A 13,170-nucleotide genomic window follows, 5' to 3' on the forward strand; every position below is an offset into this window, starting at 1 on the left:
TCTGTTTGTCAAAGCCAAATCCCGTGCCCACCTGGCCAGAATCCCTTGTCCCGTGGAACAGGGACCCCCGCAAGAAATCCCGGTCCGTGGCAGTGTACAGGACCTTGAGGTACATGATAGACCTGCATCTCAGGAATGTGCACAGAGATACAGAGATGTACTCCACCTCCCCTCCCCCCCCCGAAGTACCCACCTCCTTCAGCCTGTTTGGGTGGAATGTGAGCCTCAGTAGGGCCTTTGCCCCCAGTGATACAACTTTCTGTGAAGCCTTCAAGGGATGGCATGGAGAAGAGGTATACCTCTCTGGACTCTTCCATCTCCTTTCAAAATGGACACAAGGGACCACTTACCTCTTGAAAAGTGGGTATATTACAAGAAGTCAGTGCCAGTGGGGATTGACACTTTTAAATAATGTTTTAAAAGGATAGAGGCCTTGTGGGATTTACTGTTGCTAAATACTATGTAACCTCTTGAATTGAGCCCTGGATTACTTGAGTAGACTCAGGGCATCTGTTCTGGGGTCCTGCGGATAGGTTGAAGCATGAATTGATGCTGCCTGGCCATCTGCCTACCCCAAGAGCAGGTCCACAAGTCCAAGTGCTACTTCTTTCTCCTTGGGCTCAGACGAGGACAGCAGGACCCAACTAAAGTGCTTCCTTCTCCTCACCTGCAGAGGGTCTCATGATCCAATGCCATGTGGTAGTTACAAATAGGGCCTTTAGAACCAGGGAAAGCACCAAGTAGGAGTGTAGTCAGACTTTATACACTTTTATGTTTCCCCCAGTGTGCAAACACTGATGTGGCTTCTTTGAAAACGGGGAATGATACGTTATGGTGCATTAGATATGCCATGTCCTGAAGGCTTGGTCAGTAAAGATGATTGAATCCTAAGGGTTCTGAATTTATCCATGGATGAAGGCAAAGGGATAAGGAAGCAGGGGGGACAGGGGGGCGCCTTTAAAGACCCTGTCTTGGGTCTCTGCTTCTTGGCTGCCGAGAGACCACAGCTTCCTCTGCTGTGTGCTTCTGCTGCTATGGCATTCTGTCTCACCTCCAGCTCACAGCTGACCTCTGCACTGAATTCTCTCTGACTGTTGGCCAATTTAAACTTTCCCTCCTTGAAACTGAATTCCATCAAGTATTTCTGTGACACAGAAAACCGACATGAGGGTGGGGCAATACCGAGTGAACGCATGCATGAGGCGAGAGGAGTGTCTAATTAGTCTAGGAACTGTGCTTCAGTCCCGAGAAGACAAAATCTTTCATTTTACACCATCTGTGTTTTTTCCTTATGGTAAAATTATTATGAACAAAAGAATGTAACAAAAGTAGACCCATGATTTCTTTTTGTTCAAGAATATCCCTGGGTCAGAGCAGGGTAAGGCTTAGCTGCTAGGCCTCTCCCAGCAGAAGGGGGGGAGGAGTGGGGGAGAGAAATCCCAGAAATATTAGCCTGCTGTCCCTAGAAAGGCCTCCTCTGAGGTTCTGTATAAAAGTGACTTGGTCATATCTACATTGAACATACGGACGCATTTTAGAGACAGACTCATGAGACATACATTTGTGATTATATTTAGGTAGATATATGCCAACCGTGCAGAGAAAGCAGAAAACAGTGGGAGGACAGGCAGGCTCCCATGCATCACCTCTCCATGGACACCAACAGAAATGCCCACATTCAGTTACAGCCCCAGGATCAAACATTCACCTGTGTGTGTCCAATTAATAAAAACACACTTCCAGAGTAAAGTGCATACCATATTTCTCTTAAAACCATTATTTGGAAAGTAAGACATGGAGTGTGAATGGTGGCATAAGTATTCTCGGTTTTACATAGACTACCATAAAACCAACAATGTTTTAATAAGCTCAGGCTGGCTTCAAACTCATGGCAATCCTCCTCCATCTGCCTCCCAAGTGCTGGGATAATAGGTATGAGCTTTTAGCATTTTCTCTTAAATCACCAGTTCTGACACTGAGGTTGCCAGACACAGGCAATAGGAATTGGAGTATGTTTTTGTGAAGATTCACTGTTCAGATTCATTTATTTCTGCTGCTGTTGGGGCTGGGCCATGTCATCATTGCTGCATTGTAATTCCTACTTCCTAAGTGATGGTGTCAGTGCTCCTCTGCTGGGCCACAGAGCAGAGTACAGCAGGAGGCAGCCCCTGTGCCTGATAAGTTGGTTTGGGAAAGAACACTGAAGAGCCAGAAGCAGCCCAATCCTGGCCCCAGATAGGCACTCCTTATGTGAAGTGTTCTAGCTCGGAAGAAAAGGTGCTACAGAGAAGATTTCTGCAGAGAGGCTACATCATGTGAGAAAAACACAACTGGACACATTAAAATGCATTTTTTCCTTTAAAAATCAAACAATGTCATCAATCACCAAGACACTGATCTCTCGCATTGATAGCTCAGGACGGGGCTGGTCTCTACTTGGGTCTGAAGGCTGTGGGACTGATAGCTCAAGACGGGGCTGGTCTCTTTACTTGGGTCCAAAGGCTCTGGGACTGATAGCTCAGGACGGGGCTGGTCTCTACTTGGGTCCGAAGGCTCTGGGACTCCACACAAATCAAGACATGGCTTTATTGAATTTAAATTCTGCCACCTACCAAAAAAGCCTTAGGGACATTCAGTGGTTGAAGGGCACACTTAGGGACAGATGGGGACTGTCTTTTCTCTTAAGTCTGATAAACTGACTGCTGCAAACTATTGGTGAAATAGAAGGAAAAGCCAATCCTCAGACTTCAGCATGATCTAGAGGTCTTGCCATGGGCTTACAGTCTGTGAATTCCAAATTCCTAACTGAATCCAGCTTCGCTGGGAGGGAGGCTTGGCAGGGTCAGGCAGCAGGTGCTGGGACAAGACAGACCCTCCTGGCCTGGCTGTCTACTCTGCTGGGGACTGCAGATGGGCCCACATGGACATGGCACGTCCTAAGACTGGGTCTTCTCTTTGGTGTTAGTCTATGGAGGACAGAAACTCTGTTCTGTTCCCTTTCCTCTCTAGATAGAGGAAACACAGTAAGAAAAATAAATTAGGTCATTTGCTGCCTCTCAGTGCCCTCTAAAGGACAGAGAGGTTCACGGTAACTTATTGTCCAGCTCTGAAGAATCTAGTGAGTCCCTGGCTCACTCCCCGAGTCTCCAGAGTTCGCCAGCCTGTGTCACACCTACATTCTTCTTTGGATAATCTTTTCTTTTATTCCTTTATCTCCATATCTATACACTGCTCTTCTCAATACTTTGATAGAAACTTAGGGATTTTAGAGGTATAAGGACCTCACCTAGTATCCAGGATCTGCCCTCCCTGCCCTACACATGAGGAAACTGAGTCATGGAGAGGACGGAACCTTGGCCAAGGACATTCAGAGAGTCAGTGGCAGAGCAGACTTCAGGCCCAGGTACTACCCCTCCCACCCTAGCTACGGACCCTCAGTCAGCCTTTGGCAGGGACTTCCTGTGAGAGGGGGGCACAAGGTGTGGGGGCAGGCTGTTGGGGAGCTCGTAGCCATCCAGCTTGATCTTGATGAGGTGCTTGGCCAGCGCAAACTCCTCCTCATCCAGCATGCCATCGCAGTCGCAGTCGGCCAGCTTCCAGATCTTGCCCAGGACACTGTTGGGCAGCTTGGAGGTCACCATCTCCTTCTTGGCATTGACACCTGATATCTTGCCATTGATGGGTGACAGCGTATAAAAGAGTTCATCATACACGGGCTTGTCTTTAGCCACAACCCACTCTTCCTCGTCAGCACCCTCCTTGGCCCCCTCCCCGTAGCCCTGGTTGAAGGGCCCCTCTGTGGTGCCGTCAAAGGCACCGCCCTGCACCATTTGCGTGGGCATGTTCATCTCCTCCTGGCTGATGAGGCTCATGAGGGATGAGATCTTGTTGGTCAGCATGTTGTCCACAGCCTCGATCAGCTTGGGCTTCAGTGAGTGGAACTTGGTGAAGTCATAGTTCTCAAGCTGCTCCTACAGGAGGGAAACCAGATCTGGTGTTACATTCTCTGCAGAAAGCACTGGAGGGAAGGGGTCTCCCTTAAAGCAGACATCCCACCACGCTCTGCGCCATTCAGAAGACCTCTTTGCCAGGGCACCCATGTTCAAGCTCACCAGATGCAGGAGGGGCTTAGAACAAAAACAAGCTTCAGGGTTGAGATGTGGCTTTTCATAGAGTAGCTGGTATCTCTGTGGCTGCAGGAGTCACAGTAACCTCCTATGACTGTGAAAACCCTTTCACCTGCCCTTAATGCCCTGGAGAATTAGTTTGCTCTCAGAAAGGTTCTGCCGATACATCGGTCACTTCCACAACAACCCAGAGAGTGGGGGCTACCCAATGAGTGAAGCAAGACTAGAGGCCACATCTGCTCTTTATTATGCTTTGTTAAAAATTCAGGGACCGGGCTGGAGAGATGGCTCAGCTTTTCCAGAGGACCTGAGTTCAAATCCCAGCAACTACGTGGTGGCTCACAACCATCTGTAATGGGGTCTGATGCCCTTTTCTGGTGTGACTGAAGACAGCTACAGTGTACTCATATAAATATAATGAATAAATCTTAAAACAAAAACCAAAAAAAAAAACCAAACCAAAAACATATGTCTCTTTTTAAAAAACAAAATTCAGAGACCATATTTAGAAAAAAATTAAAAACAAACCCCAAAAAACTATTATTTGAGAATTCTGTAGCTGGCTGTGTGTGGTACACACAGCTTATAATCCCAGCACTCAGAAGGTCAAGACTGCAGAGTGGCTGCAAGCTTGAGGCTTTCCTGGCTCAACTGCCCTGGTTGCTGATGAAAAGAACTTTGTTTTTGGATTACTTGAAAATAACAATGATATAGCTTAGGGTACAGACTCTTTGGCTTAAAGTCTTAAGAATGAACCTAGAAGGCTCCAGAACTGGAAACTGTAGGAAAACCCCACAGAAGCATGGTCTACTACACTGACACTTCTCCAAGAGGGTGCCTGTCAGGGATGTGGGAGTCTTGTGGTATAGACTAGTCAGTTATTTCAAAAGTATGGACAAATGAGCACAAGTTGAAACCTTGGCAGCAGGGTGAACATCACAAGATGGGTCCCAACAGGTATCCACCCCGTCTCTTGGGAGAAGTGGTCTGTCAGCAGAGCACAGACTGGGAAACTCAGCCACTGTCCTTCTAGGGTGAAGCCAGTTTCCGGGCAGGAGGGCCACAGAGGCTCTCTGGGTAGTGACAGAGAGCCCATTCTACCTAGTTTCTCTTTGCTCACTCATACATCCACACTTGCATCCACCTACCCACCCACCACTATCCATCCTTCACGAAGCCATCAGGTGTCCACCCCTTATCACTGCCATATCGACTGATATGCATCTCCCAGGCCCAGGGATGGGCTCCGCTTTAAAGGAGCCTTGATCACACGGGAGGAAGATACCAGCTGTTCAGTGTCAACTTTCAAAAGAGACCTGTGCAAAAAGGATACCATGAAATACAGAGTCAGGAGAAAGGGGAAACCAAGTCATCAGAAGGGACAGGAGTATCACACAGGTGTCTGAAGTTAAGGAAAGCGGGTTCCTTCAAACACATATGAACTCAGAATTCTGGGTCCTCGGACACCTAGGGAGGACCTCATTTATTCAGTGCTGTGACAGATGGGACTACAGTTGAGCTTTCTCTGGCCTTGAACAGGGAGAACTACCTAGGGCTTAACATCAGCAGACTTAAAAGACCTAATGAGAAACTGTCTTCCTAGGAAACGCAGAAGCGTGCGTGAGTGAGTGAGTGAGTGAGTGAGTGAGTGAGTGAGTGAGTGTGTGTGTGTGTGTGTGTGTGTGTGTGTGTGTGTGTGTGTGTGTTTGAGGCAGAGTCTTTTCCTGAACCTTGACTTATATTTCTCTAGTAGGAGAATAAAAATTGTGATCTCCAGGGTGTGTGGCAGAGCAGGAGTTCTGAATTCACATTTGGAAGGAGAGCCCCAGCACTTAAAGACTGTAGAGGGGACAGAGCCGAAACCTGACAGCCTATTGTGTCTTCAGAATGGATGCGGCCAGCACTGTGCCACTTAACCTGCTGTGATGAAACCCAATTGTCTGTACCTGGCGGAGCCCTGGAGCAGGCCTGCTATGTACAGTGAGTTCTGGTTTCTAGGTCCTGCATGCTCGCTGGTTGATTAGAGCCATAGGATTCTAATCACCTCCACCCTCGGCACCAAACAGTGCTCCAGTATTCAGGCCTTCTGCTGACAGTGTCACAGTGAGGGCACAAGGGCCAGCTGCGGAGGAGGGACATAGGCCTTCCTACATAAACATTCCAGTGCGGCTGGGTAAGTAGTCTGAATTCCCCTGGGTGAGGGGACACCTACCCCATCCTTGGGGACTGAGTCTCAGTCCAGAGCACACAGGGTGCCTATGTCTGGCAAACAGACATGTGGGGATTACGTCTGCCCAAACTGTCTGCCAGCCTGCAGTGGACAGGAATTCTGATGGCAGCTGTATTAAGAAACAAAGGGCAAACAGCCACAATTCTGCAGGAATGACTAGAAAGCAGCAGCTATGTCGACCCAGAGAGCATAGGGAATAAACTGTACACCCTGGTCCCCGTGGTCCTTACAGACTGGAGCGGAGGAGTGGAGGACAAGTTGTTGCCCTCAGCTGTTTTCAAGTGTGTGATAGGGCAGAGGGATGGAGAGCCCTCTGCTGTGACAGAGATGGCTCTGCTGCCCTCTGCTGTGTGACCCCCCCACACGGGGGTCAAATTCTTAAGGCCAATTGAGTGAGCATGGTGTTTCTAGTGTTCTCAAGCGGCAGGACAGTCATTGTGTAAAAGGCCAGATTCCCTTAAGACAGGACGCAGGGCAGACACAGGCAGCCCGTCCTGGCACTGAGGGAACCAAAACACACACTTGACTCAGTGTAACACATGTGAGACCCCCCTGACTGGGTTTTTCTGTGTAGCCCTGGCTGTCCTTGAACTTGCTCTGTAGATCAGGTACTAGCCTCCAAAACACAGATCCTGCCTCTGTGCTGAGATGTAAAGGTGTGTGCCACCACTGCCCAGGAGAGCAGACCTAAACCCAGCTGTGCTGAACCCTCCTCATGGCCCTGACATATGCCCAGTTCCTGTTATTTCCAAACTTTAGCCTCTGTCTCTGACCCACACACAGGTGGTGTCAACTGGATGCCTGTTGCTGAGGATGGTAGATCCTCAACGGCCTCAGGGGGAGGAGCATGTTCAGCATGTGGTTACTGAGCACCTGCTACATTCTAGAGCAGCAGTTCTCAACCTGTAGGCCACAGTCCCTTTGGGGGTTGCACATCAGATAGCCTGCATATCAGATGTTTACATTATAATTCATAACAGTAGCAAAATTACAGTTAATGAAGTAGAAACAAGATAATTTATGGTTGGAGTCACACCAAGAGGAACCATATTAAAGGGTTGTAGCACTAGGAAGGTTGAGGATCACTGTTCTAAATGTAGGGGAGGTAGAGTGAGCATGACATGGGTACTGAACTCATGGAGTTACAGCCTTACAAAGACACACTGAGTCACAGATATGAAATCAGTAATTACACTGAAGCCCACAGCATTTTCATGGTGCGGCAAGGGGTGTGTCACGTGGACAAAGACCATTCTTAGTCTTGAATATCTAAGATGTCTTGAAGTCATTGATGTATTCCAGGAACTAGAACAATTCTTGGCCACAGTAATTAACATTTCCTGGATGAACGACTTAAATGAGCACAAATGAACATGGCTGCTCCAGGTTGGGATTCCTCGTTCTGTTCCAAGGCACTCTGGCTCACTGAAGACACTAAGTGTGGGTCCCGACCACGGGGATTCTCAGCACAGGCTTGGACTCACCCACTTTCCAGCTGAATGGGCTGTGGCTGCTCCCTAGACTCTGTTTTCCCTAATTCCTTCCTTCTCCAGGGATTGTCCCTTGTCCAAGCTCTGGGAGACCAGGGTGTCCTCTGATCCAGATGGGCCCATATTAATTTTCACAAATAGATACAGGTTCAGAATCTGTTTCTGTTATGGGAGCCCACCTAGGGGCCATGTGAGAGGCCCAGAGGGGCTGGGTGGAGCTTCAGGGTCTCAGAGCAGTCACTCTGTGGTTTGGGCAGTGTAACAACAGCTAATGAGCACATATACATGTGCTTGACACACACGGTGTCAAGGCTACACAGAGTAACCCTGCCTCGAAGATTTAAAAAAAAAAAAAGAAGAAGTCTCTGGGAAACGACTAACTGCCAGTCCTCAAGTTAGTTATCTTGTGGCCAGAAAAATAAAGAAATCCCTCTTCTGAACAGAACACCCATTTTATTGCTAGAAAGAAAAAAAAATCTCTGTATTTGTCATAAAACAAATTCTCTCCTACTTGGTTGCCTAGTCCAGCCTTGATATGAAGGGTTTGTGCCTAGTCTTATTGCATCTTGTTATGTTGTGTTCAGTTGATAGCCTGGGAGGCCTGATGTTTTCTGAAAAGAAATGGAAGAACAGTTGACTGCGGAGCGGTGGGGTAGGGAGAGGGGACTGGAAAGAGAGAGGGGAGGCTGTGGATGTACTGTATAAGAATACATTTAAAAACATTTTAATACCCCAACAATTTGACTAGATCCTGCCACCAGATCATAGCAGAAGCCTTGACTGCAGACATAAAGAGCTGCTGCCGGAACAGTGAGTCTCCCCGTACCTCTGTTCTGCCCACTCCCTTCTTCCTCATCTCCCTCTGAGGCCAGTGGGGAAATGAGTCCCAACCTTAGCCATGCACCCACTCTAGCTACTCTCTGCCGTGGAGTGAGTAACACAATGGTTGGTCTCAGGGTGAAACCTGTATTTAGTTTATTTAGCAGTTTTCTTAAGATTGAGACCAAGTTTGAAAGGTGATTTACCTACGAATCTAGCCTTTAGCTTCTTTCGACTCTGTGGGTCCATATTCCCATAGCACAGTGACTCCCCACACAGGCACGCCATACACTCTTCAATCTTCTTTGGCCCACAGGGCCCCAACAAGCTCCCACTCCACAACTGTGTAATCATTCATCTGTAGACATACTTTGGGAACACATCTCTACTAGACATGAGAAGACAAACAGAGGTGACATGGCTACCTCTTCCTGTTATTATATAGCTGGTGGCTGTGGGAACCTGAGTTCATGTCTTGTGCTTTAGAGAGAGGACTGTGGGCCTGTGCACATGTAACTAGCTAGGCAATGTGGCAAGGCATCGCAGTTCCTACACCCTCCTTGTGACACTGCTAGGGGTCTTCCAGTACCTGCATGGCCTTGACCTCAGGGAAGTCCCCTGCAGAAATCTGGTATTCTCGCTGCAGCTGAACATAGATTTCCGGAAGCCTGAAGATAAGTTCTCTCTTCTTATTTTCTTTTCCAAACATACTTGGCATTTCCTTCTTCAGGTAGCTGATGATGTAGGCGTGGACCTGAGGGGATATGTCAGGTGAGCACATCACACTTTAGAGAAGAGATAAATGAGACCCCATTCCATGCAGAACTCTGGTCCTCAACCACAAGAGAAGGTGAGGAGCCAGGAGCCTGGCAGTCTAAGGGAAGCTAGAATGTACTTTTAGAGTTCCAGAGAGTGGCCTAGACCAGGTAATCTGAGAGCTGGACTTAAGGAGGAGCCGGGGCGGGGGGAGCAGATATGCTGAGACTACACAGGGAGGATGAGCAAAGAGAACTCCAATGTCCAAGGCTGGGTAAGGGGGAATGTCCAGAAAGACACTGGGAGGCAGGATGAGACAGATAAGGGGTATGAGATGACAGGGCAAGAGTAGAGGTGCCATCTGAGTTGGACTCTGTGAGAACAGCAGGAGAGGGTGCTTGTGAGCTGGGTGTGTATTTGGGGCGGTATGCACATGGTCCAGAGGTGGGAGAGGTGGGCTGCACCCCCCCAGACCTTGCTCAGCAGGCATTAGGAGCCACTGGAGGATTCACAGTGAGGCTTTGCTGACCTAATGCTTGCACAAATGATGGTTCTCCAAGGTCAGAGAAGCCAGAATAATGGTGAACAGTGACACTAGGCTGAGAACCAGGTGGTGTGAGGTAAAGCTGCACAGAGACGGTCCTAGAGATTGTGTCTCCACGTTTACTCCCAGGAAAGGGCATCTGACTGTGCCCTCTTGTGTACTGGCTCTGGTGTCTGGGCAGGAAGTGAGCAGACCTCTAGCAGGGACGATTTTCACCATGACTAACCAGAAAGTGTAGACAAAGTTTCGCCTGCAGCCTGTGGGCACCAGGAAGCTAAAGAGGAGTTTGACAGTGGTTCATGTACACAGGGACAGTGCCCTGTGAACAATGAAGGAAGAATGATCACTGGGCATGCTTCAACAGGCAGAATGCTGTCATCTTCACAGGTGGCACTAAGTAACTTCTGTATGAGACCAGCTGCCTGTGACCAGGCTGGACGAAAAGCTCTCTCTGGGGAGGAAACCAAGATACGTGAAAGGGAAGTTCCCCAAGCCCCTAAGGGTGAGCAATCTCCCCAGCAGAGGACTGTCTGGCCTGTCACAACCTTCCCTCATGTTCCCATTATTCCACTCACTTCCAACTTCAGCTCAGTAAGTTGTGCACATTACAAAAGTTTTCTTTACAGAGTTTTAAATTTTCAGAGTAATTCAGCTGCCAAATTAATAACTAAGATAGGAAAGGATAAAGAAAAGGAGCAGTGATTTACAAAATAACTGCATAGGATGGAAAATGCTACTAAAGAAAACAGACTTCACTAGACTCTTAGAGAAGAAGGAAACTGGAGAGAGTGAGCGGATACGTGCCATCGCTCAGCTGAGAGCCACTGGTTGTGTGTGCACACTGGGTGGGGCCAACAGGATCTGAACAGCAATGCAAGCTGGGCCGTCTGAAGATGTACACGTTGGGCTGTATGGCCAGCTTCTTAAACAGTGGTTGCTTGGTGAATGTTGGGGTTATTTAAAAGATAACTGGCAACAATTAAGGCTTTCTGAATGCAAAACCAAAATTAACTCACAGTCAAACTTATAAAGAATCTGAGCTGCTTGTCACCTGCCCCTGTAGTGCTGTGTGACTTCACAGCAACTTTGGTTCTGAATATACAACATGTGGACCTTGCACTATGCATGATGTCACACCACACACTGGCAACAAACTGTCTGAAATACCTCTGCTCAGATCCAGACTGTGGGTTTACGGCAACAGTGTTTTTCAGTTAGTGCTGGGCATGGTAACTCATGTTTGTAATCTTGGCCCTTAAGACACTGAGACAGGAGGACTGCCATAGGTTGAGGCCAGCCTGAGCTACACATTATGTTCCAAGTTAGTCTGGGCTACTGAGTGAGACTTATCTCTCACCTGCCCCTGCTAAAAAAAAAAATCAGTAGTAAACCAGAGACCCAAAAGATAATTTTTTTTAGGTGAAAATATGTGAGACTGAAAGACGCAGCCAAGTCCTATTGAGCAAGGGCTTGTTATTCTGTTCAGATCAAAGCTGGTACCAATAACACATGGGATTCTAACAGCCTTAAGGAGGACTTAAGGGGGCCTTTAGAGGCATCTGAGGTCAGCCTTCAGAGAAACAGGTTTCCATATATAGGCTTGAGCACTGACATCCACAAAGCCCAGCAGGAATGGAGCTATTTTTAAAGCCTTACAGGCTCATCACCCCACACTACATAGAGACACACACACTTCAGCCTGTATCAACCCAATGAGCTACAGAATGCCAAACTTCTCCAAAAAGGAATTTGACACCACAAACAGGAAAGCCAGGCCCTGTACATTACATGTGACTAAGAGGAAACTACGTCTTTGGAGAGTAAATTAAATTCCACAGAACTGCAGTGGCCCCTGAGAGTCACTGAGCTCTCTCCGTCACACCCCTCTCCTTCCTCAAAAGCTGCTTTGTTTTCTTGTTGAGTGAAGATGTCCGAATGGGCCTTTCCGAATTGTGGGCAGGATGGGGTCTGACAGTGAACTTGACTTACTTTGGGCTTCTGTTCATCCATCATCCCATAGAGAAGTTTGAGATCTACACAGGTTTATAGATAAATAAAACTAAATTCTATTTCCCAAACTTGTAATTTGGGCTTTCCTAAAATAGCTTTCTTTGAAGAGTCATGCAGGAAGCTTTGCCTGGCATCTCAGGGCAAACAGACTTCTGCAGGCCGCCTCCCCACCTGACAAAAGGTGAGGAGATGAAGGCTCACCCAGACCATGGGACGGTCTCTTGTTCCTTTGACATCATACAAATAGAAAAATAGCAAAATTACCTATTTCCCAGGCTTTTTGTTTGTATTATTAAAATCTCACATCGCTGTGAACAATTAAAATAAAAACATGAGCCCCAGAGGCCCAAGGAAGCCGGGAGAGGACACGGACATCATTGGAGCATGTGTGGGGTCTTATACCTTGATTTTGGACTTCTGGTTTGTAGAGAGAATTTATTTACGTCACTCAGCCTATGGACACTTAAACATGCTATCTGATCCAGCATTTTCCTACCCCTTAAGTCTGGTCCCCTGTGTATAGAGCTTTTTTCTTCTTGTCCCCCCACGCTGGGGACAGAGCCAGGGCCTTGAGCACAGGGGAACTGCTCTAACCCTGAGCTTCACCCACAGCCTGCCCCTTGCCTCTTTAAGAACAATAAGTGACAAAGCTCACAAGTGGGACATAAACTTGCAGCTGCAGGGCTAGGGGCACAGCTCTGCAGAGCACCCACAGCATGTGCCACCTTAGGGCCTAAGGTCACTGTGTTCAGTTCTGCTTCTTATCCAGCCCAGGCAACTTCCTGTCCTGATGCTCAGCTGGGATTGCGACATGTCACGTGCAAGTGGCACCATGGAGCTGGAGATGGAAGTAGCTGTGCCTCAAACATTTTCCTCTGTGAGAAGGAACAAGCCAGATACTATTCTTAGGAAGAAAAGAATATGCAATTTCTTTTCCCATAAGAAAGCTCAGCAAGTTTGACCATCCGCCCCCTACATCTGCACAAGGGTTTTCATTATTCAGTGTCAGAACACAGAGGCATTTTGTGCCTCACTAACCTAGGCCATGCTGGTCCGCTCTGAGGGCTCAGGAATGGCAGGGAGCACTACAGGCTATGGTACTCCCAGCATTTCACCCAGCTCCATATTCATTCTCATATTCTCTCTCTTTCCCTCCCTCTCGCCTTTCCTCCCTCCTCTTCTTTCCCCCTCTTT

General features: G+C 47.9%; 1 protein-coding gene across 1 annotated transcript in view; it reads right to left on the reverse strand.

Moving 5' to 3' along the window:
• Nucleotides 1-1,546: 1,546 nt before the first annotated feature.
• The window catches only part of Ehd4 (EH domain containing 4), a 69,615-nt gene continuing 57,991 nt past the window's right edge, over nucleotides 1,547-13,170 (reverse strand). Inside the window, exons 5-6 of the mRNA XM_031371568.1 lie at nucleotides 9,256-9,420; nucleotides 1,547-3,971 (exon numbers count right to left, since the gene is read on the reverse strand). Coding sequence (XP_031227428.1) covers nucleotides 3,435-3,971; nucleotides 9,256-9,420 — 702 coding nt within the window. The 3' untranslated portion in view covers nucleotides 1,547-3,434. The remainder of the gene's footprint in view (nucleotides 3,972-9,255; nucleotides 9,421-13,170) is intronic.

Source organism: Mastomys coucha, unplaced genomic scaffold, assembly GCF_008632895.1.
Source record: "Mastomys coucha isolate ucsf_1 unplaced genomic scaffold, UCSF_Mcou_1 pScaffold15, whole genome shotgun sequence".
NCBI lineage: Eukaryota > Metazoa > Chordata > Mammalia > Rodentia > Muridae > Mastomys > Mastomys coucha.